Source organism: Carassius carassius, chromosome 1 (assembly GCF_963082965.1).
Source record: "Carassius carassius chromosome 1, fCarCar2.1, whole genome shotgun sequence".
Taxonomy (NCBI): Eukaryota; Metazoa; Chordata; class Actinopteri; order Cypriniformes; family Cyprinidae; genus Carassius; species Carassius carassius.
In genome coordinates this window covers 40,131,846-40,157,887 of record NC_081755.1, presented here as the reverse complement: position 1 = coordinate 40,157,887, position 26,042 = coordinate 40,131,846, and the positions used below count along the sequence as shown (strand labels likewise).

At 38.3% G+C, this 26,042-nt stretch overlaps 1 protein-coding gene across 1 annotated transcript; it reads right to left on the bottom strand.

The window, feature by feature from the left end:
- Positions 1-11,702: 11,702 nt before the first annotated feature.
- LOC132150047 (probable G-protein coupled receptor 146) lies at positions 11,703-23,155 on the bottom strand. The gene is made up of 2 exons (XM_059559215.1): positions 22,826-23,155; positions 11,703-14,474 (listed from the first exon to the last, which is right to left on the bottom strand). Exon 2 carries the CDS (start codon positions 14,430-14,432, stop codon positions 13,431-13,433), a length of 1,002 nt encoding a protein of 333 aa, XP_059415198.1. The 5' UTR covers positions 14,433-14,474; positions 22,826-23,155; the 3' UTR covers positions 11,703-13,430.
- Positions 23,156-26,042: the final 2,887 nt, after the last annotated feature.

Here is a 26,042-nt window from a genome sequence, read left to right as displayed (position 1 = left end):
CAAGTAACCAGTGCGGAACCAGTGGTTTCGCTGGTGGAGTTAATGTTTGTGAAGTGTTGACTGTTCTATATGCCGTGGGAGTTCACTGCCATTGTTATTGTCGCAGTCTACATCCCCCCGTGTGCTAACGAGCTGTACAACGCCATCACCGAACAACAAACAATAAACACAGACAGTTTTTCCATATTAGCTGGTGACTTCAACCACGCAAACTTAAAGACAGTTTTGCCAAAGTTCTACCAACATGTGAACTTTGCAACAAGGGGAAAAACACACTGGACTTTGTTTATACAACAACAACATCAAAAAACGCGCACAAGGCTGTAACCTGCCCCCACCTCGGGTACTCTGATCACATCTCTGTTATGCTAATTCCAGCATACAGACCACTTCTGAAACTTCACAAACCGGTTCAAAAACTCATCACAGTCTGGCCAGATGATGCTACCTCAAAAATAATGGCGTCAGTCAGAGCAAGAAGTACCAGTCAGGTAAGAAAATCTAAAGGTTTCCTTGTGTTAAGTCAAAGTCTTTAATTTTTCTTTGAGTTTCTGTTTTGGGGTGCTTTTGTTTTGCATTCTAGTATTGTGTAGTCGGTTTATTACGCCGTTAATAGATGATTTTGAGCGGTTGGGAGATGTGAAAGCGCATGACTCTCTGTAACGTATTGACTTTAGTATATATATATACTAGGGCTGAAACAATTAGTCGACATTATCGACAACGTCGACAATTAAACAAATTGTCGGCAAATGTTTTTGAGTAGTGGTTTGATCTCGTATCTACCTAATGTGAGACCTTGCAACAATGCGCTCTGACCAGTGTGTCGCTGTAGCGCAATACTGTATTACAGTTCTCCTGATTCAGTTCAAAAGAAGAAGACAGCAAAAGAAGAAGACGTGCATATATGTACATATAATATAGGAAACTGGCCAATTTTATATATGTCACATATATTAAAAACCTATATCAAAACCTATATTAAAACATATATGTTTATATAGGTTCTTTCCATGTGGCACTAACAACCTGTCCCTCAATGTGAAGTAGACAAAGGATGTTGTGATGGAAACTCCATTGACCACCCCCACTGATCATCAGCAGCTCGAATGTGGAGAGAGTAAGCAGCACTGAGTTCTTGGGGGTGCACATCACAGAGTATCTCACTTGGACCACCAATGTCACTCTCCAAGAAGTGCAAGTATCCCTCCACCGATCCTCACCACATTCTACAGAGTAACTATAGAGAGCGTGGTGCTGACCTGAATCATTGTCTGGTATGGGAACTGTAGTGCAGCAGACCACAAGACCCTCCAGCGGACAGTGAACACAGCTGCAAAGATCATTGGTGTCCCTCTCCCCTCCTTCCTGGACATTGTCCCACACGATGCTCCAGCAAAGAACAGTAATCGTGCAGGACAAAAAAACAGCATCTTGAAGGACCCCACCCATCCCTCCCAGTCTCTTCCAGCTCCTACCATCAGGGAGACGGTACCAGAGCATCATAGCCCACTTTTTCCCCCAGGCTGTGAGAGCCCTGAACTCAAATCACCCCAGCCTCCTCTGAAACCCCACACAAACCCCCTACCTCCTAAAACATGAACCATCTCACCTCCTCCAACGTCCAAACACCCCCCCAACCTTTCCACATCACAGAAAAACTGTCTGAAACAGTCTATTTTTTTGTGCAATTCAAATAATTTGTGTGCAATTCTCCTCTATGCACGCTAAACACTTTTCATACACACTGCTGTATGTACATAATCCCACAAAAGACTCAGTAATGTATGTTTACATGCTCATGCACTAAAGATCATCTTGCATTGTTCCCCCAGCCAGCTGCATGACTGACAATGTTTCTCTTTCCACATGTACAGTATTATTTGAAGCATTCCTATAGTCTATACATTTTTAATTTTAGGACTATGTATAGATAAACATTTATATATAGTATATTCAGAATCTGTCAGTAGGTTAATTGTGTATAGTATTATGTGAAGCATTTGTATAGTCTGTATTATTTTTTTTAGCTTATATATAGGTAAACATTTATATATAGTATATTTATAGTCAAAATCTGTCAGTTGGTTAGCTGTATATAGGTTTATACTGTTTTATTAAATTGTTGTGTATCTGTATTTATGTAGCACCGTGGTCCTGTGTGGCACAACATATCGTTCCATGTATGTCCACACATGTAGCGGAATGACAATAAAGCTCAACTTGAACTTGGGTAACCACGGTTAGTGTTGAAGCAGCCATGTCAGGGAGATGTTGTGTGTATCTAGGCAAAAGCACTTCATTTGGCCTTCCGAAAGTAGATGCATTTAGGAATATTTAAGATTATTACAACAGAACAGCAACCCATTTTATTGACGACCGTTTCGTGAACCTAGGAGAGGAGGTCATTCTGAACTTGCTACGACAATCTGACGCTTCTGAATCAGCTTCTGTATGAAGGCTATGTTTTGATATTAGTTTTATTATTTGCTATTGAATGTTCAAATGCGAGTTTCGCGCACACGCGCGTGTGTGTGTGTGTGAGAGAGAGAAAGAGAGACAGGGTCACACAGTGAAGTCAGCTGGCTTGTGTACGGCAAACACTTAATAGTTTCATCACTTTGTCCATCACACCACTCTGTTGCCCTTTTGGGCTTGAACTGATGGTAAAACTAAGGACATTATTAACTGTCTTTACATTTATTTTCAAAGATGAAGCTCGCGATTATGGAAAGGGGCATTACATTTCCGTCAAGTGTTTGCGGTGTTCAGCCAATCACAAATCACTGGATCAGTTGGCCAATCAGAGCAGACTGCACTTGTCGGAAGGAGGGACTTTGTAGAAAACAACGAATTTGAGAGAAGCGGGGCATAGAGGACCTACAATGATGTACACTATTTGAAAAATTATGTGTTTTGAACATTAAAGCATGTGAACATATTCTGTTACACCAAATACACAAAATAATGATCTTTAAAAAAAAAAGCATTATATGACCCCTTCAAATCAATGTTTAAGTTTTTTTCAAGTTTGTAGGTGTCCAGGCATAGAAACCGAATAATTAAATGTAAAATAGCACTGGATAGTCTTCAATGTAAAAATGAAATATACAAACAAACCAAAATGTATTCAGACACCTTCAACATTTCTCATATTATTACAGTTTATTTGCTATTGCTTCTATAATGGTTATAAAATATAACAAGAATTTAGAGTTAAACTCTGTCAGAACAAATTCGTCTTGATAATGTCATAACTTTGATAGAAATGTATTTAATGGATTACAATCAACCAAAACTACAGACAACTGTTATTATGACAATATTTACACAACTATCAATATTTTGTTGACCAATTACCAAATAATGCTTCATTTTGTTCAGACTGTGGTGTGAAAAGGTTGCATTAGCAATTCAGAAAAAAAAAAAACATAAGCAATGCATGGTGCTTTATAAGGTGCTGAATATTTTTTGGTCCCAATTTTTTAGATAGCAAATAACTGAAGAAAACTGTTTTTCGAGCATACTTTCCAAGGTGGGTATTTTGGCATATTTTGTATGTATTTGTAGGCACAAGAGCAAAAAGAAGCAAATTTGGTGTTCAAGCGTTTTGAGACGCCTTTCTCTGCATTAGCCCTGAACACCACGGTACTGAATTTGCCTCTTTCACATCTTTTTGTTTGTTCAAACTGCGAAAAGTATTTGTACGTTCAGGTGCAGGAGGGACTTCGAGGAGAACTTCGTAGAAGAGAGCTCGGTTCAGTGTTGCTGTCCGTGATACGCGCTAGTGGTGGGCGATACTGCTAAATTTGGTATCGATCTGAATACGATACTTTTTACTTAAAAAAAAAAAAAAAAAAAAACCTTTAAAAAAAATACAAAATAAATAAAGAATAAAAACATCTCTCCTTTTTTTCTGGTTTTAAAAGCAAATGAAATAAGGTGCACACAATTATTACTGAAGAACAAACAAAGAACAAATATACCTGTGCAATTACATTCCCTGAGCCGCCCTTCTGAATTTGCTATCAGCTTCGCTCACTCTGTTCGCTGCTCCTCGGCACGTTGTGTCAGTGAGTCACGTGACGACACAACAACGACTCACAGCAGAGCAGCAGGAGGGGGAGGATTAGCAAAGTTGGCCAGGATGTGAAAGCAGTGTTTGTTCAGGATTGTAGAGGTAGAAGACACAAGCAAAGTATAATGAACGTAGATGAGAGATATTTAAATTAAGATATCGATTAAATTACAATTGTATCGATCCGATACCAATACCAGTGTTGGCATCGCAGGGCCGGCTCTAGGTTATTTGGTGCCCAAGGCGAGAGAGCCACTCCCGGTTGCTGAGCAGCTGAGTTGCTGAGTGACTTGATTGTAAATATAGTAAAAGAAATGGACAAATACAAGCAGTGTGTGGACAGTGCACAGTAAAAGTGTACAGCGTGTGCGCAAGCTTTCATAATACGATACATAAATTTAATTAACTTTTTTTTTTTTAATTCTGCAATTTTGCGCCCCGTCCAGCAGATGTCGGCAAAGCCGGCCCTGTGGCATCGATACTATCGATATTTAGATCAATCCGCCCACCCTAATACGCGCCTCTCTCTCTCGTGTGCACCGAACACAGCGCGCGAGTAAACAGCTACTCTGTTAAGCTTTTCCGCATCTTGTGTTTGGATGCTTTAATGTTTAAATCGACAAGTGGTAAGTCTTAAAAACACGTGCAAATGATAAGCTTTCGTAACGACGCGCAACAGTGGCCCGTCAACTGTCCTGAGCATCTTTTTTAGGCTGGCTGAGTCGGTTGAGATCGCCGGGGCCCCCCCTCAGCCGTGGGCCCCTATAGTCGTCATCACCACCTTTCACCCCACCAGAGCCGGATTATCCATAAGGGCACTTGGGCCAGTGCCCAGGGGCACCAACCATTCACAACAACTAGGGGGGCACCACATAACACAAGCTTTAAAAATATTTTTCGGAAATTGTTTTATTATTAACTTGAAATTCTTGAAAGACCATACATAACTCCTTTATGAACACTAACTTAACAATAATAATAATAATAATAATAATAATAATAATAATAGATTATAAATAAATAAAGATTACATGACCACTATCAGTCCCCCCCTTCCGTCCCCAATCTGTCAGAGTTGAGTTGGTCCACAACAAGTACGCGCAAATGTGTCATTTTTTTTACGGCTACAGAAAATGAATCAAAATGGACAGACATCAATTGAGTGGTTTTGCAAAAAGAAAGTTAAAGAAAGACAAAGATGCTAGACGTTTAGCTACAATTCAAAATGTTCCAGGGATCGAAAGTTTTTTTTAAAACGAGTGAAGAATGAGCTCAGGACGACAATGACACAGAAGCGATTGACTGCTAGTTAAAGTTAAAACATTACCGTCTCCAGCCGCGAGAGGGCACTCTATTCTGCTCGTTGCTCCTGTAGCCTACACTAAAAACATAGAGCGCCCTCTCGCGGCTGTAGACGGTAATGTTTTCTCTTGGTTCTTGGTTCTAAATAAATGCGACTTATAGTCCAGTGCTAGAAATATATGTTTTTTCCTTCGTCATGATGTATTTTTGGACTGATGCGACTTATACTTAGGTGCGACTTATAGTCCGAAAAATACGGTAGTTGGACAAGTTAATAAATTACATTTGAGAAATCACCTTAATTATGTCTGAAGGGGTTATGCTTCAGCATATTCAAATTATGCTTTTGAGGTATAGTGCCCAGGGGCACCACACTGTCTTAATACGGCCCTGCACCCCACTAGCGACGACTCTGCGCACATCCATCAGGCAAAAAGCTCAATGTGGGTGCTCAACCACAAAAACAACTTAAAACAAGAAAAAACTAAACAAATTTGGCACACCACAGCTCCAAAAGTAGAAAATATTTATGTTATCACCACAGGTGACTTTTCAAGCCTGAAAGCTCTTCATCAGACGTCAGACAATTATATAGAAACTTATGTTACATTGTGTTATTTTTGTATGTAATCTGTAGAAGCAGCATACACTGACATGACAGATTTTGAGTGCAGCATGGACGGTGTGATGGGATCCAGCCCCAGAACTAAATGAATTCACAACACAGGAAACATGGATAACATAAAAATTAAAGCAATGTGTCAAAATGCCTACAAAGCTCTGTCTAGTATAAGGCAGCTTCAGCTAGAGGATGACATTGACTAGATCCAGAATAAGCATTGGATTTTCATGTTTTTTAATGTCTTTAATGATCATTTAAAAAAAATGCTGTTGTCTGAGTAAAGTTGGGAAATGAGCGTCAGCACATGGGACGTGCTCAAAGATTTAATGCTCAGTGTGCCCCTTCCATATTTGTGATTTTGCTGTGGATAAAAAAAAAAAAATGGAAAAGAAACGTATTTGATTGTCCATTCAACAGAAAGTTCATCCTGCTGCAGTATTCGTTTTGAACACAGGGTGGAGTCAAAGTGTAAATTACGGAAATCATTTCTCCAAAAAAGAGCCTTATCTTTTTCCTTTTTAAATAACAACACATTCTTTATGTGGATGAACAGAATGAAATTCCCTGGAAATGCAGAGATATGTTAGATTATACCATCAAATGTGCAAATGCTTTGTTGAACGGTTTGGTCAGATGCTATTTTCAGTGGTCAAGACAAGAGAGCAGCAGCTTTCTCAAAGGCAGGCATGTTAGAGGTCAGTGGCCTTGAGTGAGTCAGTGCAGAGATTGTTGTGACAGAGTCCTGCACCTGTGTGAACCAAGCCGAGGGGTGAGCACAGCATCAGCTCCAGCTGTCTCCTCAATAACAAGCAGCAAAACACCGCCTGACACCCTGCTGCCTCACCCGACCACAACACCCCTGGGACATGGGTGACAAGTAAACACCTCTTTTGTGACCTCTTCCACTTTGTTCGTTTGAAAGCTGTGGTTCATGCTGTATTGCTGATACATTTCTTTAATTATTATTATTATTTTGGGCCTTTTACTTTTGGGAACACAATACTATCAGCCTTTAATTTCGAATGCTCTACTGTAAAAAATGTGATGCAAGTGGTATCTAAAATTTTGACCATTAGTAAAAGTAATTGTTATATTTATATATTTCATTTTATTAAACTGTGTATGAAATAAATACGTAAAGTGTAAAAATTTGAAGTTTATAGTAAACTTTTATTCTATTCTATCAATTTCAGTGAAAAGCTTAAAAATAACATGGATTTCATAATGTCTAGTATTTAGTTTAGCACTTTTTGCTTTAATAGCAGCACTCAAGGTGCTCGAATGCCACACATTTGTAAAAAACCCAATGATCATGTTTTCCGTCATGATTTGAGATTATCCATACAGCATCTTGATTTGCAGTGGAAGAAGAGCATAAGGCCATCTGTACAAAATTGTATTTATATGTATTTATTTATTAATTAAGGTTTAAATGAGATTTTGAATTGGACTACACCGAATGTTTCATTTATGCTCATAAAGGAGAAAGTAGTTCACTTAATATGAGAGCATTGAGATACTTGTTTCATTGAATGACTGGAAAATTATTATGAAACATGTAAACGTTTAGGTCATGATTTATTGACCCATAAATTGAGCTATGAGAGCAAACATTAAATATCTTCAATATGTCAAAGTGTTTTTGGAAACGATGCTTGAGAGAAAGAAAGCGTGTCAGGATGATGTCTTATAGAGCTCAAACCCTGTGGTCTGGAGGAGACACACTTGTCTCAGTGAGAAGAAAGACACAAGGGACATTCTCACTTAATAAGACACGCTCTCCCTGCCTTCCAACCCACACGACCACAGCGCATGCCAAACACGGCCAACCTGGGCACTCTCCCCCTGTGTGGTTCCCATGGTCCAATTCTCAGATGTTCTGCTGACACCAGGATTTCATTGTTGCTGTTCAAAGAATTTCCAATTCTTTGGTACATTTGCAAAGAGGAAAAACACCAAGCCGGTCTGGCAGGAGCGTCAAGGATTGGGTTTCAGCCATCTGCTGTAGTCTGGGCCTCTCCAGCAAGGCTGGACTGTCTTTCCACATCAGGTCTGATTTCTCAAAGCATTCAGTTCATGCCAGATCATTCCGGTGGTGCAAAAGGAGGAAGGGAGTGTGTAATCGCCTAAGGCATTCGATGTGCCAATCATAGATATTTCTGGTGGAAAAATGATAACACTATCTAAAGAGTGGTAAATCTGGGTCGCGTGACTGAACTAACCCAATCCCATTTCCTTGCGCTTATCAGGGTTAGAATAGAGGTGGATTGGGTAAACCAGACATGTGAATACAAAGCTCCTGACCCATTTTTATAATGTCATATACTGTTAGAAAAGGGGTCAAACTTCAGCCTTTTGACAGTTTTAAATCTGATCAATCCTTAAGTGTTTAATTTAAGCCAGGCTGTGATTGTATTTTTACATATATAAATAAGTTATTTTACTCTAATGTGGATCAACTAAATGAGTTGGATTGTCTGGTGTGACCCTACACTTCTAAAAGGAATTGTTGTTCTAATTTTTGTGAGAGATCTGGATGAAAGCCAAGTCAAACAAAAAAACTTTCAGAGACAAACAAAATGTGCAGCCCTGGTGGCCTAGTGTGGCCGATTTAAACTGGGATGTGCAAAAAAAAAAAACTTTTTGAGCTCAACCCAAGTTTACTTTGAAACAAGACCAGAGAACATTAGAGACCCCGGCTTCTTAGGGGTAAATTGAGCTCATGTCCGGAGTTAGAACATTATTCGGGATGTGTTATCCAATACATGGGATTTAAACCCTGTTTTGCAAACCTCTTGCCTGTTTGCCAATGGATTCCGAGCTAATTAGTCCGAGCCTTTCAGATTAAGGAAACTGTGAAGTCATTTTCTGAGGCCATTGGAATGATGAGAATTTCCATTAAGAGAATGAACTCCGGGTGTTTCAGCATCACTGAAAAAACAAAGCTGTTGTGGTTGCTTTGGGTGTGACATACCAACAGGATGTTGAACGTTAATGCAGGTGTGGATTTCTGGGTAAAGCTTTAGTAAGTTTTTGGAGGAGATCGCCTCATCCACCTGTTTCTAGATAGCAACTTCCTGTTGAGTGATTAAAAAAAAAGAGTTTTTCACCTCATTAGATAAAACATACAATATATATTGAAACATGTACAGTTAGGCAGGAATTAAAGTTGAGAAAGAAACTGTAATTTTCTTTATAATATAGCTACTCATTCAAATATGTGAAAATTAAATATTTAATTTGACACGATTTTATACTCTTACCTGTACAATATATTAAATCCTCAGCTAAGAAAAAAATACAATTACAATTGTCAATTACAATTTTCAAAACAAGCCAAATGCTGAAACAATGTTAGCTTATAGCAATACAAGCACTGAAATCATATTGACTATAACCAATAACTGAGACACAAGATTACATTTCCATGAAACATGAAAGTGCGAGTTAGTGGAGATACGAGAGAAGTATTATTGTTATGGATGTGAATATTAGGAAATGTCTGACCACCGGTTGACCAATCAGAATCAAGTATTTCAAAGAGATGTATGAGGTTAATATCCATGTAGGCATCATTGCTGCAAACAGAGAAAGCATATTGATTATGGCTTGTGTTTGTAAGGTAAACGGTTCTGATTTGCCCTTCATGAATTATTAATGGAGAAAGACATCCATGGAATCCATTATTTTATTCAGCCCATTTGTAGTTTATTCTACACAGATGTGAAAACGTAGAACAGCTGAGCAGATCGGTGCTTTGACAATTCTGGATGTAGCAGACCCAGCAAATCTGTATTTTGTTTAGACTGCGTGTACAAAACAATTCCTGCATGCTTTTGCAAAAACAAGAGTTTGACATGCATATATGCATGCAGAGGCAGTGTCATGATTTTGAAGGGTCCTCTTCAAAGTAGATTAAAGGGTTGTCCTTAATGCAATGGTGCCTTCATTTGGTTAAGCTCAAATTTCATCCCCTCTAAAGTAATTACAACTATGGCCAGTCAAAAACAGTTTGACTGACGGATCTATCGAAAATAAAATTACTACAAACACAAAATATATGTCTGTAAAGCTTGTCACCGTCATTAAACTTAATGACTTTCAGACATAGTTATTTAATATCTCCAGCAGTGGACATTTTAAATAAAAATGATAATTCACTAGTCTACATAATCATTTAAAATGATATATTGTGTCAGAACTGTTTGGAAATGATGGTAGTATATATATATATATATATATATATATATATATAAAATGGGGAAGTCTAAAATTCTGAAGTTTGTAAATAAATAAATTAATGGTTTATGGATAATAAAATAAATTATAAAAAAAAGAAAAATAAAGGAGGTATGGTAAAACATTTTCCAGTACGATGAGTATGAATTATGTGACCTTCAGTTGAAAAAAAGAAAAAAGGAAAGGAAAGACTTATAATAAAGTTCTGTAGCGTTTTGCCAAACAACATGGAATTGTTCATGTTTACTGGTTGGTTCCTTGTTTAACATTCCGATACTCACCCTGGATCCATTGTTCCATATGGGACAATGTTGCTCTTGTGTTGTGACAGGCGGATATGTTGTGCAGGGGGTGTTCAGAAGCCAAAACAATTCTCAGAATGTCTAGAATGATCTTCTTTCGCAGGGGTTTTGTGGCTTGGTTTGGGGACGCCACAGGCACTTCGTAGAGACTGCACACAGTGCTGCGGCCTGAACGGGGCCCCTCGGTCTACTCCCACTCTGACCGAGCTCACTTGATTCCAGACGTACACACACACCCCTGACACTGTTGACTGGAGGTGCCCCCACTGTGAGCCAGTATATAACATAACCCAGGTGAGTTCTTATTCTGTGAGCGTCAACATTGCAGCGTCTTTTGTCAGCTAAGCTAAGTTAGTTCTCTAAAGGTTATTTGAAATGGTCAACACTGGATAGTCTCTTTACACTTTACTCTACAAACATTTAGGTGGTTTGGAAATGTGTATTCCTGTTTAAACGGCAAACAAAAATGATTGACCTTCGTACATAACAGCAATAAAATAAAGTATTTTTTTTCTATGTAGATGTATAAAAAGAAAAAGACTAAAAAAGAAAGAAAAGAAAGTGGCGTTTAAAAAAAAAAACTGCATTTTTTGTTTAAGAATCCTGACTAGTTTAACGGCAGAAACATCGACTCATTTATTTATTTTACCTGGACATTGTTTGGAAAACCTGTAAGGTAGCAATCATTATTTTTGCAATGCAGTTTCCACTATCTTTAACAATTTACTTGAAATTAGCCAAACTCGCCCTCTTATTGAAAGAGTTCATTATGCTACAAAATGTGTTTTTCAGAAATTGTCAGTTGAAGAACAAGCAGAATATGACTTTCAAAGCTCTAATGTCTGTGGTTGTTGCTGCTCTGCAGATGGGCAACTAAACAAACCGTTTCTGCCAAAAAAACATCTCGGTGTGGTTTGTGCTCCTGGGGCCTGGCACGATTCTGAGACTCGCACCAAGAATTTATTTTTATTTTATTTATTTTTTTGCATCTGTGGCATAAACTATATTTATTTTATTTTCTTTGGTATGACTGAGTGAGTAGTCATCCATACCTGTTTTGTTGATGCAAACCATAACATGCTTCCTCATTTGTAATTTGGAAAGCAGTCATGTTTTTAGATGTGGGGAATCAAAAAAAAAAAAAAAGAGCCAAGCAGGATTATATTCATGTTAGTTTATTGAACAAGTCTTTGACTCGGTATGGGACAGAGGATGACTGACACTTTAGTATCTAAATAAATCTCTGAGAAAATAATACTGTAATCTAAAATGGCATGTCTGTTTTTCCAGTAAAACTCTGAAGTACTATATATACACATATATCACTTAATATGATACATACTGGCATTAGCACACTAAAAACAGCCATAACTTAGCAATTTGATGCTGTTTCATTGTTTATGATTGAGGGTTCACTGATTTTATTCCCCATCATGACTTCAATACATTCTCTCCCTTGCATACGTGTATTCAAATGATACTTCTTCAGTCTTCCATTCACATGCAGTGCTTTCTCTCCAAAACATACTAATTTTGCATCCACTGACTCGAGAAAAACAAGAGTAAAGACATTTTCGATAACAACAAACCATTTAGTAGCTTAAACTGTACTATTTCTCATCATGCCTCTTTGAGTATTATTTTCTGGAAATGTCTACAATTTTCTCTCAGACTGAGAGCACTGATGCATATCTCTCTATATATGCATACAATAAAATCATGCAACTAATCTCAATACAAGCTATCTCTTTTGGATATGCACATTAGAAAGGAAATGTTATCCCAATGTGATTCATCGCTTAGAAGCACTGAAGTCCAATCAATACTTTCAGAAATCAACTGTAGGCTCCAGTACAATTTTGAGCAGTTTTACCAAATAATCTACTGCATAAAGCTGTTAAGTGAAACCAAATATGTCTGATTGTATCAAAAGGACTTGTGCAATTTGGTTTCCCATCAAAAGCATGAATTGTTAACTACGTCCTCATGGTGCATGGATAATAATTACAGTAGTAACAGACTAATGATTGAAAAGGTATTGAATAAAGATTAAATCTCTAACTAGTTGACCTTAAAACTAGTTAATCTACTTAAAAGTAGATCATTCTATAGCTTCGTCTTAATAAGCTATACACATTTGATTGGAATTATTATGGCTGAGCAGCTGTGCAGTTATGATGCACATCACTTTAGCAGCAAGCACCCGAGAACACACACCCACAACCACCAGCACGCAACCACACACATACACACAATCTTTCCCGCTCCCTGATATCAGTCTCATTGAGTTATTTCTGAGTGCTGTAAAAGTTGGTTAGACCATTCCAATGTAATGCCCGTTGGTGTGTTAAATTGAGGTAATTATATTGCGTTTACTAGCGTCTACCAGAGAGGTTTTTATGGAAAGTGTGACCAGAAAACTCAATCCAGACTGAAGAGCTTATGCTGTTGTGGATCACAACACAGAGAGCCTGGTGCGAAATGTAGCCTTGAGCTAAAAGGGAAACGGTTGGTCTAAAAGCATCACATTAGAAGGCTATGCCTTACATAGTTCAACATCCACCCCCCACTGACCGAAAAGACTATCAGATGGATTGAAATTTTCCCCAGGCACAAAAACCCAAAGAATAGACATAGCTTAAACAAAAACAGCACTTAGTGGTTTCTTCTCGGTCGCCCATTCACCACAGAGATGGACAAATAAAGTTAATTTGTTAAGCGTTACGAAAGTTCCACAATTTCACAGAGACACATACCACTCCTTGTGGTGAGCAGGATACTTCCTTTCAGTACGCAATATATATCCAGGTTCATGTGCTGGTTCTACTTTTGTGGATTTGGAGTAAGTGCCAATGAGGGAGAAGCAGGTCTAACTGGACACGAGCCCTCATGTGACCACCTGCTGTACTGCTGAGCGTTCATGAGGACACGATTGGTCCCTGCAGTGCAACCTCTTTAGAAGCCGCTGGAGTTTATGGGAAAAGTTCTTGTTCATTTGCCTGTACATGAGGGGAATGGCGAAGCTACTGCTGAAGGCGAGCAGCTCGGATAAACATCTCAAGAAGAAGTATGTGGTGAGGTGCTGTTTGTTGGAATGGCTCCCAGGAGCTCCAGCCACTGTGTGCACCAGTAAGGTCATGTAGTATGGAGTCCATAGAAGAAACTGCATGCACACAGAGGCCAGCAGCAACCTGTGGATGGATGGATCGAGCCTCCCAGAGTCCTGGTCCAAAGGGGTGGACTCCTTCCTGATGCGGAGGATCAGCACGAATGCGTAAAGCACAGCCACTGCTGGCACCACGTACCCAATGAACATCATGATGGCATCAGCCGCCTCTTTGTTCTGCATCTTGGAGCACTCGATGATCTTAGTGGAGACGTGGTTGCATACGTAGAAGAGCAGAGAAGAGAAGCTGGTGAGAACGGCACCGCCCCAGATGAAGCCGCAGACGTGCTTGGTGTTGTAGACACTGGACATGTAGGTGCGCGGGAGAGCCCGCTCGATGTAATAGTCCAGACTGAGCAAGGTCGTGGAGTACATGATGACTAGAGAGGAGATGTTGAAGAGAATGAGAAGGGTAATGTAGAGCTCGTTGTTGTACTCCCACATGGGCCAGCGTGTAAAACTGGGCCCCAGAAGCTCTACTGGGGCCACCAAGTTGAGCACCAGGCCAGCAATGGCTATGTTCACAAAGTAGACGTCAGGCATGGTCATTGTGACCTTGTTGGAAAGGTTGACCACCACCAGCAGGACATTGTAGCAGAGCCCCACTGGAAAGCAGATGATGAGGTACACCAGAGAGAAGACGGACAGGATGAGTCCAAAGTCCTGGCAGAGCCGGAGGTCCACGCTGTTGTCCGTCTCATTGTAAACCATGCAGCGCCACATTTCTAGAGTTCCAAAGGTGTCCGATCCTTCTTTCCGAATCAGCTGTAAAAACAAAAACAAAACAAAAAAGAATATGAGTAATGTATTAATGGATTGGTTTGGTTTTTAATTAAATAAAGTAATCTATTAACCAACGAGATCAGGGGTGTCCAATCCTGCTCCAGAAGGGCCACTTTCCTGCAGAGTTTAGCTTCTAGTGATACTGAAGATATTGGTTATCTGGTTCATGTGTGTTTAATTAGGCATGGAGCTAAACTCTGTTGGACACCTTTGGTGACACCAAGATGATGAATAGCTCACAAACAATACTCTCCTTTGATGAACTGTTAATTAAAATTTTATTTTAAAGGTGCAGTAAATAATGATATGGCTTGTCTTTCTAAGTTACTGATCTCTGGAGCTACCACAGCAGTTATTAAAAGAGGACTGAGTTGCAATTTGCAACAAAAATGTATATACTCTGGAATGCTGAAAAATTTAAGGTGTGTTCGCAGGTTGGTGCAAACTTTCTCATTTCTCAAACACACAACTAATCATGTGATATTAGCATGGTGGTTGTTCCTTTTACAGAGTAACAGCTTTTATAAGCCATTGATGTGTACAGACTCCTATAATGATACATTGCACCTGTAATGCTAAATATTAGCATTTTATATCATTTATAGAAACTTATTGATCAATGGCTTTGCAAAAACCTTGATTTTTTTTTTATACAGAGGTGGCCAACATAGGTCTCCTTGTATCCTTCTATTAACCCTTTGTTTGGAGCTGAAGCCTGCAGGACTGTGACTTTCCAGGACCGACGTTGGCCGCCCCTGTTTTATACCATCACACAGAAAAGAAAACTGAAACCATGCATTAATTAATTACATTTGAAGAAACACCATTATTTCCAAGTCACTGCATCTTATAGACTGAATAAAACTCAGCACAATATGCTACACTGGACCTAAACCCAGGGATTTTATACCAGTTACCACCAGCCATTGAGGTTCACATTGTACCAAAAAAAGGAGTAGCATTATATGTCATCAGACATTTCTTTCCATAACAATAGGTTCCACCTCTAGAGCTCAGAACCTTGACCCGTTGGGTGGTGAAACTGCATGTGCGGTGACCAAAGGATGGCATAATTCAGCTCTGAGACTGTGAGGCGTGCAGATTTATGGCATGAGATGTAACGTGTCAAGGGTGCAGTGGATGCACAGTGTGAGGTTTGAGTTCAGGATGAGGTCAGAGCGTGGGCACACGCAGAGAGCTGCTCTGCAGTCCACTCATTAAAGCATAATGACATAACACTCTCCCTGAACACAATGGGAACACTAGCCTCACTTCTGTATTCACCTCCGATGAGCAACTGGCTTCATTATGGATTTAGTTAATTTAACTGACTCAAGAAATCACATAGCTATTAAACAAATAAATGAATAAATAAATACATTATTTGAGAACAACAGTCTTAGGAATGTTTTGGAGCTCAGACTTTCTGACACAAGGCATCTGGCTTTCGTGTGCATGTCAGCATGTATTTAGTAGTGGACCTGGAGTTTTCCCAGACAATGCCTAGCACATCCGAGCAGATATAATGAGTGTTGAGTGAACATTTCTCTGTCTGCTTATGTAACAGTCACAGAGTGGCTGTTTTGGCCTGGAGAGGGGGAGCCCCGAATTGCTCCTCTATGGCTCTCGCTAGTGGGTGGAGACACTCATTTGTCCTTTTCACCTTGTAGCCATGCACCTATAGTGAACCAGCATGTTTTTACAGCTCTGTGTATGTAAACGAAGGACTTTATGTTGTGGTTTAACCGGTATATAACTACCAGTATATATCCTCATGTGTACAGTTAACTCGTCTGGAGGTAAAACTTGTGAAAGGGAAACTGTTTTTCTCATTGGCAAGAGACTCTGTCCGGTTGGCCACAGGTTGAGAACAAGAGAAAAGGACCACCGTGGGAAAACAAGACGTGATGGTTTCTAAAGGGCAGGTGTAAAAGTCTAAGTCCATAATACTTCCATGGCCATGTCGGCTTTTCCACATGGATTACTTTCAAAGAAACAAAACATCTTGCAAAAGGACTTAACTGCTAATCTAGAAAACACAATAGTGCAGCCAAGACTACCTGTGTCCCTATCTCTAACTTATAAACAGTCATCATCCTGTTCCCTTCCTCCTCTTTCTGTGACCATAGCAACCAACAAATAAGGGCAGTACAGTGGAGTTTCAGTTTCAAACTGTTAAAAGCCTCTGTATTTACTCATTCACTGATATATATATATATATATATATATATATATATATATATATGTGTGTGTGTGTGTGTGTGAATAAAATTGTATTTGACCAATCAATTTTTTATTTTATAATTTATTCAAAGAAAAAAGAACACTGAAAATATGAATATGAAATATTACAATATTTTTTTTATAAATAGTTTATTCCTGTAATGCAAAGCTGAATTTTCAGCATCATTACTCCAGTTTACAGTGTCATATAATCTTTCAATTCATTCTAATATGCTGATTTGCTGCTCAAGCAACTGTTATTATTATTAATATTAACAACGTTGGAAACCAGAATACAGTTGTTCAGGGTTCTTTGATGAACAGAAAGTTTAAAAGAACAATATTTATTTGAAATAGAAATGGTTCGTCTTTACCGTTAAACAATTTAATGCATCTTTGCTGGATGAATTTTTTTAATTTTTCTATTGCTAAAAATAAATGTTTAACTGACCCCAAAACTTTTTAACCGTATTGGTAATTTTTTTTAGATTAGAAATATATGTATGTGTGTGTGTGTGTGTGTGTGTGTGTGTGTGTGTGTGTGTGTGTGTGTATATATATATATATATATATATATATATATATATATATATATATATATAGAATAGTTAACTAAATCATAGTAATCGTCTAGCTAGTTGCTAGTTAGTTGCGACACACCTGCAGCTCACGGCTCGCATACATGAGCAAGCACGCCTGCAAAGGTAAGTGTCCATCCACTCCACCGCATACTGCACCTCTCAATGACCCCGGTTATTAAAGGTCCCCTTCTTCGTGATCCCATGTTTTAAACTTTAGTTAGTGTGTAATGTTGTTGTTAGAGTATAAATAATATCTGTAAAATTCTAAAGCTCAAAGTTCAATGCCAAGCGAGATATTTTATTTAACAGAATTCACCTACAAAAAACATTTTGCTGAGGACGGCGTTCTCAATCTCAATCAGTTTAATGCCGGATTCGCAAAAATTTTATTCTTGAAAGATGGAGCAGTTCCCTCTTTGTCTGGAGAAGGCGTTGTTTATGGACCACAACCGGTAAGTGTATTTTATTATTTAAGTTGGTGCGTTTAACAATTTCTGTAACTTACTACACAAAGGGCAATGCTGTTTAGCTTTGTTAACTTGATGTTAGGGCTGTGCAAAAAAAAACGAATGCAATTTTAATGCGCATCTCGTTAGTAAAAACGCTCCTGTGATTATAAGTACGTACATCTCCAGCACATGCTCCTGCCCACTTGCTTCTCAAAACTAGTCCAATCGTGTTACCAGGAGGTCAGCCTGCTCTAAGCTGGTGTCGAATCACAACACAGGAACCGCTGGCCCAATCAGAACTCATTACGTATTTCTGAAGGAGGGACTTTATAGAACAAGGAAGTCATCAGCCCGTTTTTATGCCAGTGAAAACAGCGGTATACAGATAGGTGAATTGTGTGAAAAATACTGTGTTTATTTACACGCGAAACATGAACACATGTTATATTGCACACTGTAAACACAATCAAAGCTTCAAAAAAGCGCGAAAAACGGGACCTTTAATTCTACCTCCCTCCCACAAACAACAAGACAACTTGGCTGATGAATCTGGAAGAAGAGAGTTGTGGGTTGTGGCAGTTGAAAATAGGGCTGCTCTACACCCCTCGTATCACCACTGGAATGTACAGCAAATTCTCAGAATCGGCTGAGTGATGTCACATGATTGCAGTTCCTGAGCTTTGTGTGTGTGTGTGTGTTTGTTCGTGCTGTGAAAGTTTAGATAACGAGTAGTAAATGAAGATGAAGACTGAGTGCTCTGCAGTCAAATCCTGTTATGCTACAATAGATTTTTCCCTTCTGTGTTTCAGCTGCAGGGATTTAGAAATTAGAAAGCAGACTTAGTGGAAGAACAAGTATTTACAGTAAAAAAAAAAAGGAGAAATTATGCATAACAATTATGCAAACAAGAATAAAATAATGATATGTTCTGTCATGAATTGAAATCTAAAATCTAGTACTGCATGTACGAACATAAGTGATTTGTTTCAAGTGAGACATTTAAAAAGTTGAAAATTATTCATTGCATGTATTAAAAAAAAGACTAAAACAGCAAGTAACTGTAAATGATTCAACATTGCATTATATTTACTGTAAAATACTGTCAATTTTTGGGGTTTCGGAAGTAAAAACTACAAATTAACATATAATTTATATTATCTAAAGTCCCTGTGCTATACATCACATACAATTGTATATAATTTACATTTACTTTAGTTTATTTTATAGTTCATTTAATTTTAGTTTAGAAATCAGCCAGTTTATTAATATAAATAGTTTTAATTTTTCATTATGTACATTAGGTGTTTTGTTTTCCATTTTCTTACATTTTTTATGTTTACTGCATTATTTTTGCAATATTGTTTTATTATGCGTGTCACCAGAATGTCATCTTTTTATTTTTCACAGTGAACTTCTGGCAAACAACTGCCAGATTTTGAAATGACATGAAGGTGAGTAAATGCTTGTGCCTTATAACAATGTACAGTGTTTTAACTCAGCAGCCTTCTTTCTGCCAACTACAACATGGTCATCCCGGTACAAAGATCAAAGTGTGTCTTATTAAATATTCAAATAAAAATATTTAATGTCAAAATGTCAAATGAATAAATGGACACTTAACCATGTGTGTTCATAATTAAAGTTTGTCTATAGTAGGGCTGCAACTAACGATTATTTTGATAATCGATTAATCTGTCGATTATTTTTACGATTAATCGGTTTATGTACTTATATTTTAGTGTTTTCCATTTTTTCCCCAAGTAAATTATTAATAAATGGTCTTTATCCTTCAGCATAGATTTTTAAGAGCTTTTAACCATTTTGCATTGTCATATCCTTATCAAAAATATACCTGGAGTTGTTTTATTGTGTTAGTAATCCTTTGTCGAACTCTTCTGCAATCAGAACACTGACTCATACTCTAGCAAATTTCACAAGGAGATTTCAAATAATGTTTTCACCATGGCAGTCCTTAGAGCTCCTAAAGTAGTTTAACATCCCGAACAAAGCTTATTAAGGAATCTTTCAGAACATATTTTCACGAAGAATAAGGATAAAACAGAATAAAATTGCAGTGCATTGTATTTTATTATTTACTGGGAAACAGCTTTATAGCTTTTGCTGTGAAATTGTAAACAATCCTTCAAAAAAAGTGCCAATGGCATGAAACCTGAATGGAACTCACAATTTAAAGTAAAATCCATCAGAAGGTTGTCCAGAAAAAAAAATTGGACACACACAAAAAACCTGCTGTGTGAAAAAGAGCAGTGAATACTTAAATATATTTAAACAATTACCTCTCATCCAGTCATAATTAGGCTGCATGACTGAATTATGAACTGGTAAACGACAAACTGATCACAGAACATGTTTGTAAAGCTTTAAATGTTAACTGTTAAAAAGCAATGTTATCAGCTTTTACGACTAAACATTTGCAAACAACATTGTACTGGAGAATCTGCACAAATGAAAGTCTTAGGGGCCGTTCACAAATCGCGCCTAAAAACACGTGGAAAACTCTAGGCGCACCGCTTTCTCCTTCTTTCCAAAGCGCTCGGGCAGAAGCGCCCCTGAGGCGTCTGCCTTTGCTAAGCAACCATGACGTGCTCTCTCCTTGAAGACGCGGAAATTTCAGCAAAGGATAAATGGATTTGCAGCTCAAAAATCGCTTGCAGTAGCTCTGCTACTAAATTTATTTCAAAATGGAAATCCATATACAACTATGATCAGCTGTTCCTTTCATCTTGACTGAGCTTTTAACGTTGTTACGGGAAAGGATGAAGCTGATTGGTCTTGTCACATGACACGCGGAGCGCTTGCGGCATTCTGAAAAGTTGAAATGTTTTAACTCGATGCAGTGCGGTGTTGGAAATAACGAACTTGAGCGCACAAAAGACGCGATATGTGAACGGCCCCTTAAACAGTTCAGTAGTGCAGAGTTTACAGGTTACTCTTCTTTTTTGAAGGCTCAAAGTAAAGTACTCCCAGTCTCCCACATCCTGCTGAATGCTGCAGAGACGCTGTTCCGCAAGCACGTGACATAAAACGAGGCCAGCTATTGGCTATTCGCTACTTCTCCTGTTGTACTGGCTGAGTAAAACCTCCGGTGGCTCATTACTGCCACACTTTGGACACCGCAGATTTGAAATATGCACGAAATGAGCCGCTTACGGCAAATAAAAGTTATTTAGCAACGAATCGATGACTAAATTAGTTGACAACTATTTTAATAATCGATTTTAATCGATTAAATCGATTCGTTGTTTCAGCTCTAGTCTATAGCTTTAAAGTGTGGGTGGTGCAGAAGAACCTCTTCATCGACGAGCAATTTTATTCAACACTGCCTTGACCCGATTCCAGTCTCTCATTCTTCCACAGCAGCAGCATTTATTCTTACCTGCTTTTCACCACCTACAAGCAACAGGGCAAACGATGACATGCAATACTTTCCCGAAGTTGCTAAACACCAACAAACAAGGTCTCATTTAAACCTCCGGCACATATCCTGGCCTGACCCCTGGGATGACATGTTCTCTCAGCACTTCTTTGTAAAGTCATCAGCAGGAAAGATCACTCTGGGTGTTTGCGTACCGCGTGCATGGATTATCGCTGGCTAGTCTTTGAACCGAGACAAACAAATTGTGGTTACACAAATTATTCGTGCATGGTTTGTAGAGCACAATTTGGTTATGCATCACTTTGCTGGTGAACATTATATTTTGAGGTGTACATCATGTAGGTTATTGGGGTCAGATCAATGTATATATATATATATATATACAATTATTTTACATCCAGCTGATAACCTTACAAATATGTGGAATGAAATATCTGGACTGAAGAGAACATTAGAGATCAAAGTTGACAACTGGATAACAGGTTATGTAATCCTCTCATGTCCAGCTGGACAGTCCAGACCGTGCTGGAGAGTAAAGCACTCGCTGGTGTCTTTAGGCAAAGAAGCATGCTTTTCTCAGCTGTCTCATATGACGTCTGGGATCTTCAGCAGAAAGCACAGGCACATTGCCATACTCTTACAAGTCCTACATGGACCTGATAGCCTCCCTGAAGTTTACGGTTGTTTAGGCAATAAAAAGAAGTTAGATGTCACTTCCCAACAACATCATTTGTGCGTAAGTATATTGCAAAATAAGCCAATGTGTCATCATATGAGACTTCACTTCAGGCAAATAAAAACAACATCATGCTTTTCCATTTGTTATTTTGTTCCTTGACACAAAATTAATTGGATTAATGTCTGAAAACCTCAACATATGTGTCTCCTTTTTTAAACATATGCAACACAAATGAGGTTAAAATGCAAAACGTTTTTGTAAATATAATAATTTAGTAAATATTACATTACAATGCAGTGGTGTTCTTCTCAAAGGTCGTTGGTCATTAATAAGTCAATAAGAGTACGCAACTTTCACATCAGCTTTCTCAAGTTTAAAAACAATTTAACACTTTTCAGATGTTAGTTCATTACTTAACTGACTCGGTTTGAGTCTTGTTTGTTTGTTTATGTTTTCTAACATATAAAAGTTAAAACTGACAAACTACAGTGTTTAAATGTAAAGATACACTGTGTTCTTCACACAGTCTGATTATGCTTATAGGATGTTCACAACCCAGACACCCTTATAACACTGAAAATGACACAAAATGTATAAACACACACACACATATATATATACATACATACATACATACATACAGTACACAGCCCTGTCACGTAATCTCCAATAAATAAATAAATACATTAAAACAAACACGGGGGTAAATTCTACTAAAAGGATGCGTTTGTTTGCCTGAGCAGTGAGTGAATATCACTGGTTTGTTTTTCATCCGGGCATTACACGCACGTTTGAGTTTAACCTGTCTGATGTTACAGTTTTACTTAACTTGACACAAATATGCCTCTCTTCGAGCAGTACGTAAACTGTTAAAAAAGTGTCAAACATGAATCTGATTGATTTAGCGAGCTCTCCCATCAGTGCTCACGAAAAACAGCCGGTTAAATGCAACTTTAAAAACAACTTTAAACTGAATATAGGGAGGTATTGGCTAACCGACTCACCAGAGGACCAGTTCTTGGCACTGAGACAGCTCTCTACGGAGGCATCGGGTTCTGCTGTATTTCCATTGACATTTCTCCTCGGATACTTTGACAAAAGCTCCCAAATCGGTAGCTAGACTACCAGGACCTCGTGTGAGATGAAGTAAGTAACAATGCGCTCGATCAAGGCGCCGATGTGTGGCGTAAACACAGTTACAGAAGGTATAATCGTCTCTGGTCCGCCAAAGCTTGTTCTGGAAAGGGGATGACGCTGAGGATCTTACTACGAATCGAGTGGTGCTGAACTCTACAGTGTGTACACACGTCACGTGACCCTCCCCCACAGTCCTCTTCAAGAGGCCCGACTGCAAAATTTCGAATCCTACTACGGTAGACCGTAGTTACTAATATACATAACGCAAACTTTCGCTATTGGACGGTTACACGGCTTAGGCGCACATATAATTAATATTCATTAGGCACGCGTTCGCTATTGGAAGGTCACCGAACCACGCCTGCGTATGGTAATTAATATGCATAAGCTAAGTCTTTGCCAATGGAAGGTTACCAAGTCACGTGAGCGCGACCTACTTAATATTCATAAGCCTAGCCCCAGCCGTAGTAGCTTTAGTAATTTCGTTTAGTTGGAAGTCATTGGACGAGTGGAGCAGAGGGAGGGGTGACACACAGCAACTTTCAACAGCAGTCACTATCGCGTTCAAAAACAGCCCACAAAAGCAGCTTTTAGTCTCCAGGTCAGAGGATTACGGATCCCGAGGCATTATTTAGTCCATTTTACACCGGGAGTCTGGACGAGGACACTATAGCCTACTTGCAGTTTATTTTATTATACGCAGGTCGTTTTTGTTTGGTAGAAAAGCCTCAAGAAAACAACTATATCAGAATATAGAGACATAGAACGTGACTGCTAGCAAACAAACTTCAATATGATGCATATGATTTTAAATGATTTAGTATAGGCCTAGTTTGGTCAGTTTAGGTTTTACTAATACCCCAATATTCAGAATATTGCTTAGTCAAAAGCCAGTGGGCTTAGCTGATTTGATTTTTTTTTTTTTTTTTGCAAACGAGAATAAAGAAAATTGAACAGACCTTTTACTAAATATATTCAAAAGAAACAAGTTTATTCTACATGGAGTATTGCCAAGTACTTACTTTAGGATTGTTAGAAAAGTTTAAGATTTTTTTCTTACCGGAAGTAGGTGCCTTTTGCTGACTGTTTTATAAATAATGTGAATTTCAACATACTCTATTCTCTGTTATTCACTTGCTATAAAGTTTGGAAGTATCTCTATTTGGATGCAGCCAAACTTTTCTTTATAGGCACTTTAAGCTAGTGCTGAAGTCGTTTACAGGTTATAACACTGAAGTATCCTCATTTGCAAAAAAAAACTATAATGTTTTTTTTTTTTTTTTGCATTCCAGCTAATCTCAATCAAACTGCAGTTGAGTTATTTTGATTAGATTAAAAATAACCAAAAAATACAGCCAAGTAAAACAATAAAAACATAATAACATAATAAAATAACTTTTGCTTTTGCAAATAAATTCTTCATATACACAAAATAAGCACGCCAACTAAATAACAAACACAATACAATTCCAGATACAAAACCAGAGTCTGCATCCCACAAAATGAAAACAAAACATGCAAGTTTTAGTCTTTTTTTTTTTTTTGGTCAAAGGCCCCTAATGCATGCTTTAATCAGCATTTAATACTATTAGTCATTCATTCATGTGTTCATTATCCCATATGGTAGATCCTTTTCCCCTTTCACCTCATTTTCAAGGGAACTGGAGGGAAGTCTCCTGCAGTTCTGCTTTCCTGAACTTTTCATAGTACGTCTCTCTCATAATGTGAGTAGTTTGCGAAAAAGCTTAAAGATTATGAGAAGTGAAACCCACTCTAGTGCTTCCCTGTTCATGACCCACATTTTGAAATCCTGACCCGCAGAGCGTCAGAGAGATGTTTTGTAACAGCCTGTAATTATCCTAATGTTTGTTCTTGGAGCACAACTATACTTTATTTTTAGAATACGAACTTATGACATTTACTTAACGATCAGTGCGCATTTATGAATACTTAGAATTTAGTTGTACGCTGACAGTTACCTCATAGAGCTGTAATCCAACAGTTATTTACAACAAATATATACATTTAAAAGAACTTATAACAATGTATGATTCTGCGTATTAATGTGAAATCTACAAGATAAATGAATTTTTATTGCTTTCTTGGGGTGGTATGGAGGAAACCTCTTGCGAGATGACTCAGCAGCTTTGTGGATCCTCTGGGAAGAGATTATCCTGTGGGCTGAGTGTTGTGGTTATGCGATGACCACTGTTAACTACTTCCGTGTCCACTAATGGTGACCACTTTATCCTTTTCTCAAAACCACGTGGACTTCTGGGTCCTCCCCAGTAGCAGCAGTATTTGCGACGAGAATAAAGCATAGCTGTGTAATCTTTTCCATTTAAAAACCATAGAGGTGTAGAGACATTTGTTTGCAGTACTTACAGGCCTGTCCCTTCTTTTCAGACCCTCGTGCAGCAGAAATATTACAGGTCTGTGCCCCCGTTTGCTCCGAACAATTGGCCTAATCTCTTTTAATGGGACCTGAATTTAGTTCAATACTTTTTGATGTGGATTTTTATAATAGCGATTTGCAAATCGCATGGGTCGTAATCCTGCCCGCCTTTTCTGAACTGTGCTGCATTCACATTTATCCAAAGTAATAAATGACACAAGCCATTGTTTCTGAGCTGCCGGTGAGGTATTAAAGAATTAGTATTTTTTTTTTTAATCTTCAATGAATATGTGCTGGTGGGACACAGCCTGCAGCATGTGTGGATGAGAGATGAGAATCAGTCTTCATTAAAGGGCACCATTATATATATATATATATGTGTGTGTGTGTTTAAAAGTTTTATTTTTTTCTTTTACCCAATGTACAAGAGACTTGCAAAAAAGAAACAATGTTTAGTTTTTCTTATGTCCATGAACTGACCCACACTTTTCATGGTTTTAACTGGAAGCCGCCTCTTCTGATAATAATCTGTCATTGAGCGTCAGCTCATTTATGGGAAACTGACTCATATGTTTACAGGTTTTCTGCATTTTGCTTCGCCTTTAAAGGGCATGATGTTTTTATCTGATCTTAGATGCTCGGAGTGAATAGCTAAATGCATAGACTAAAGCCTTATCTTCACATGAGTC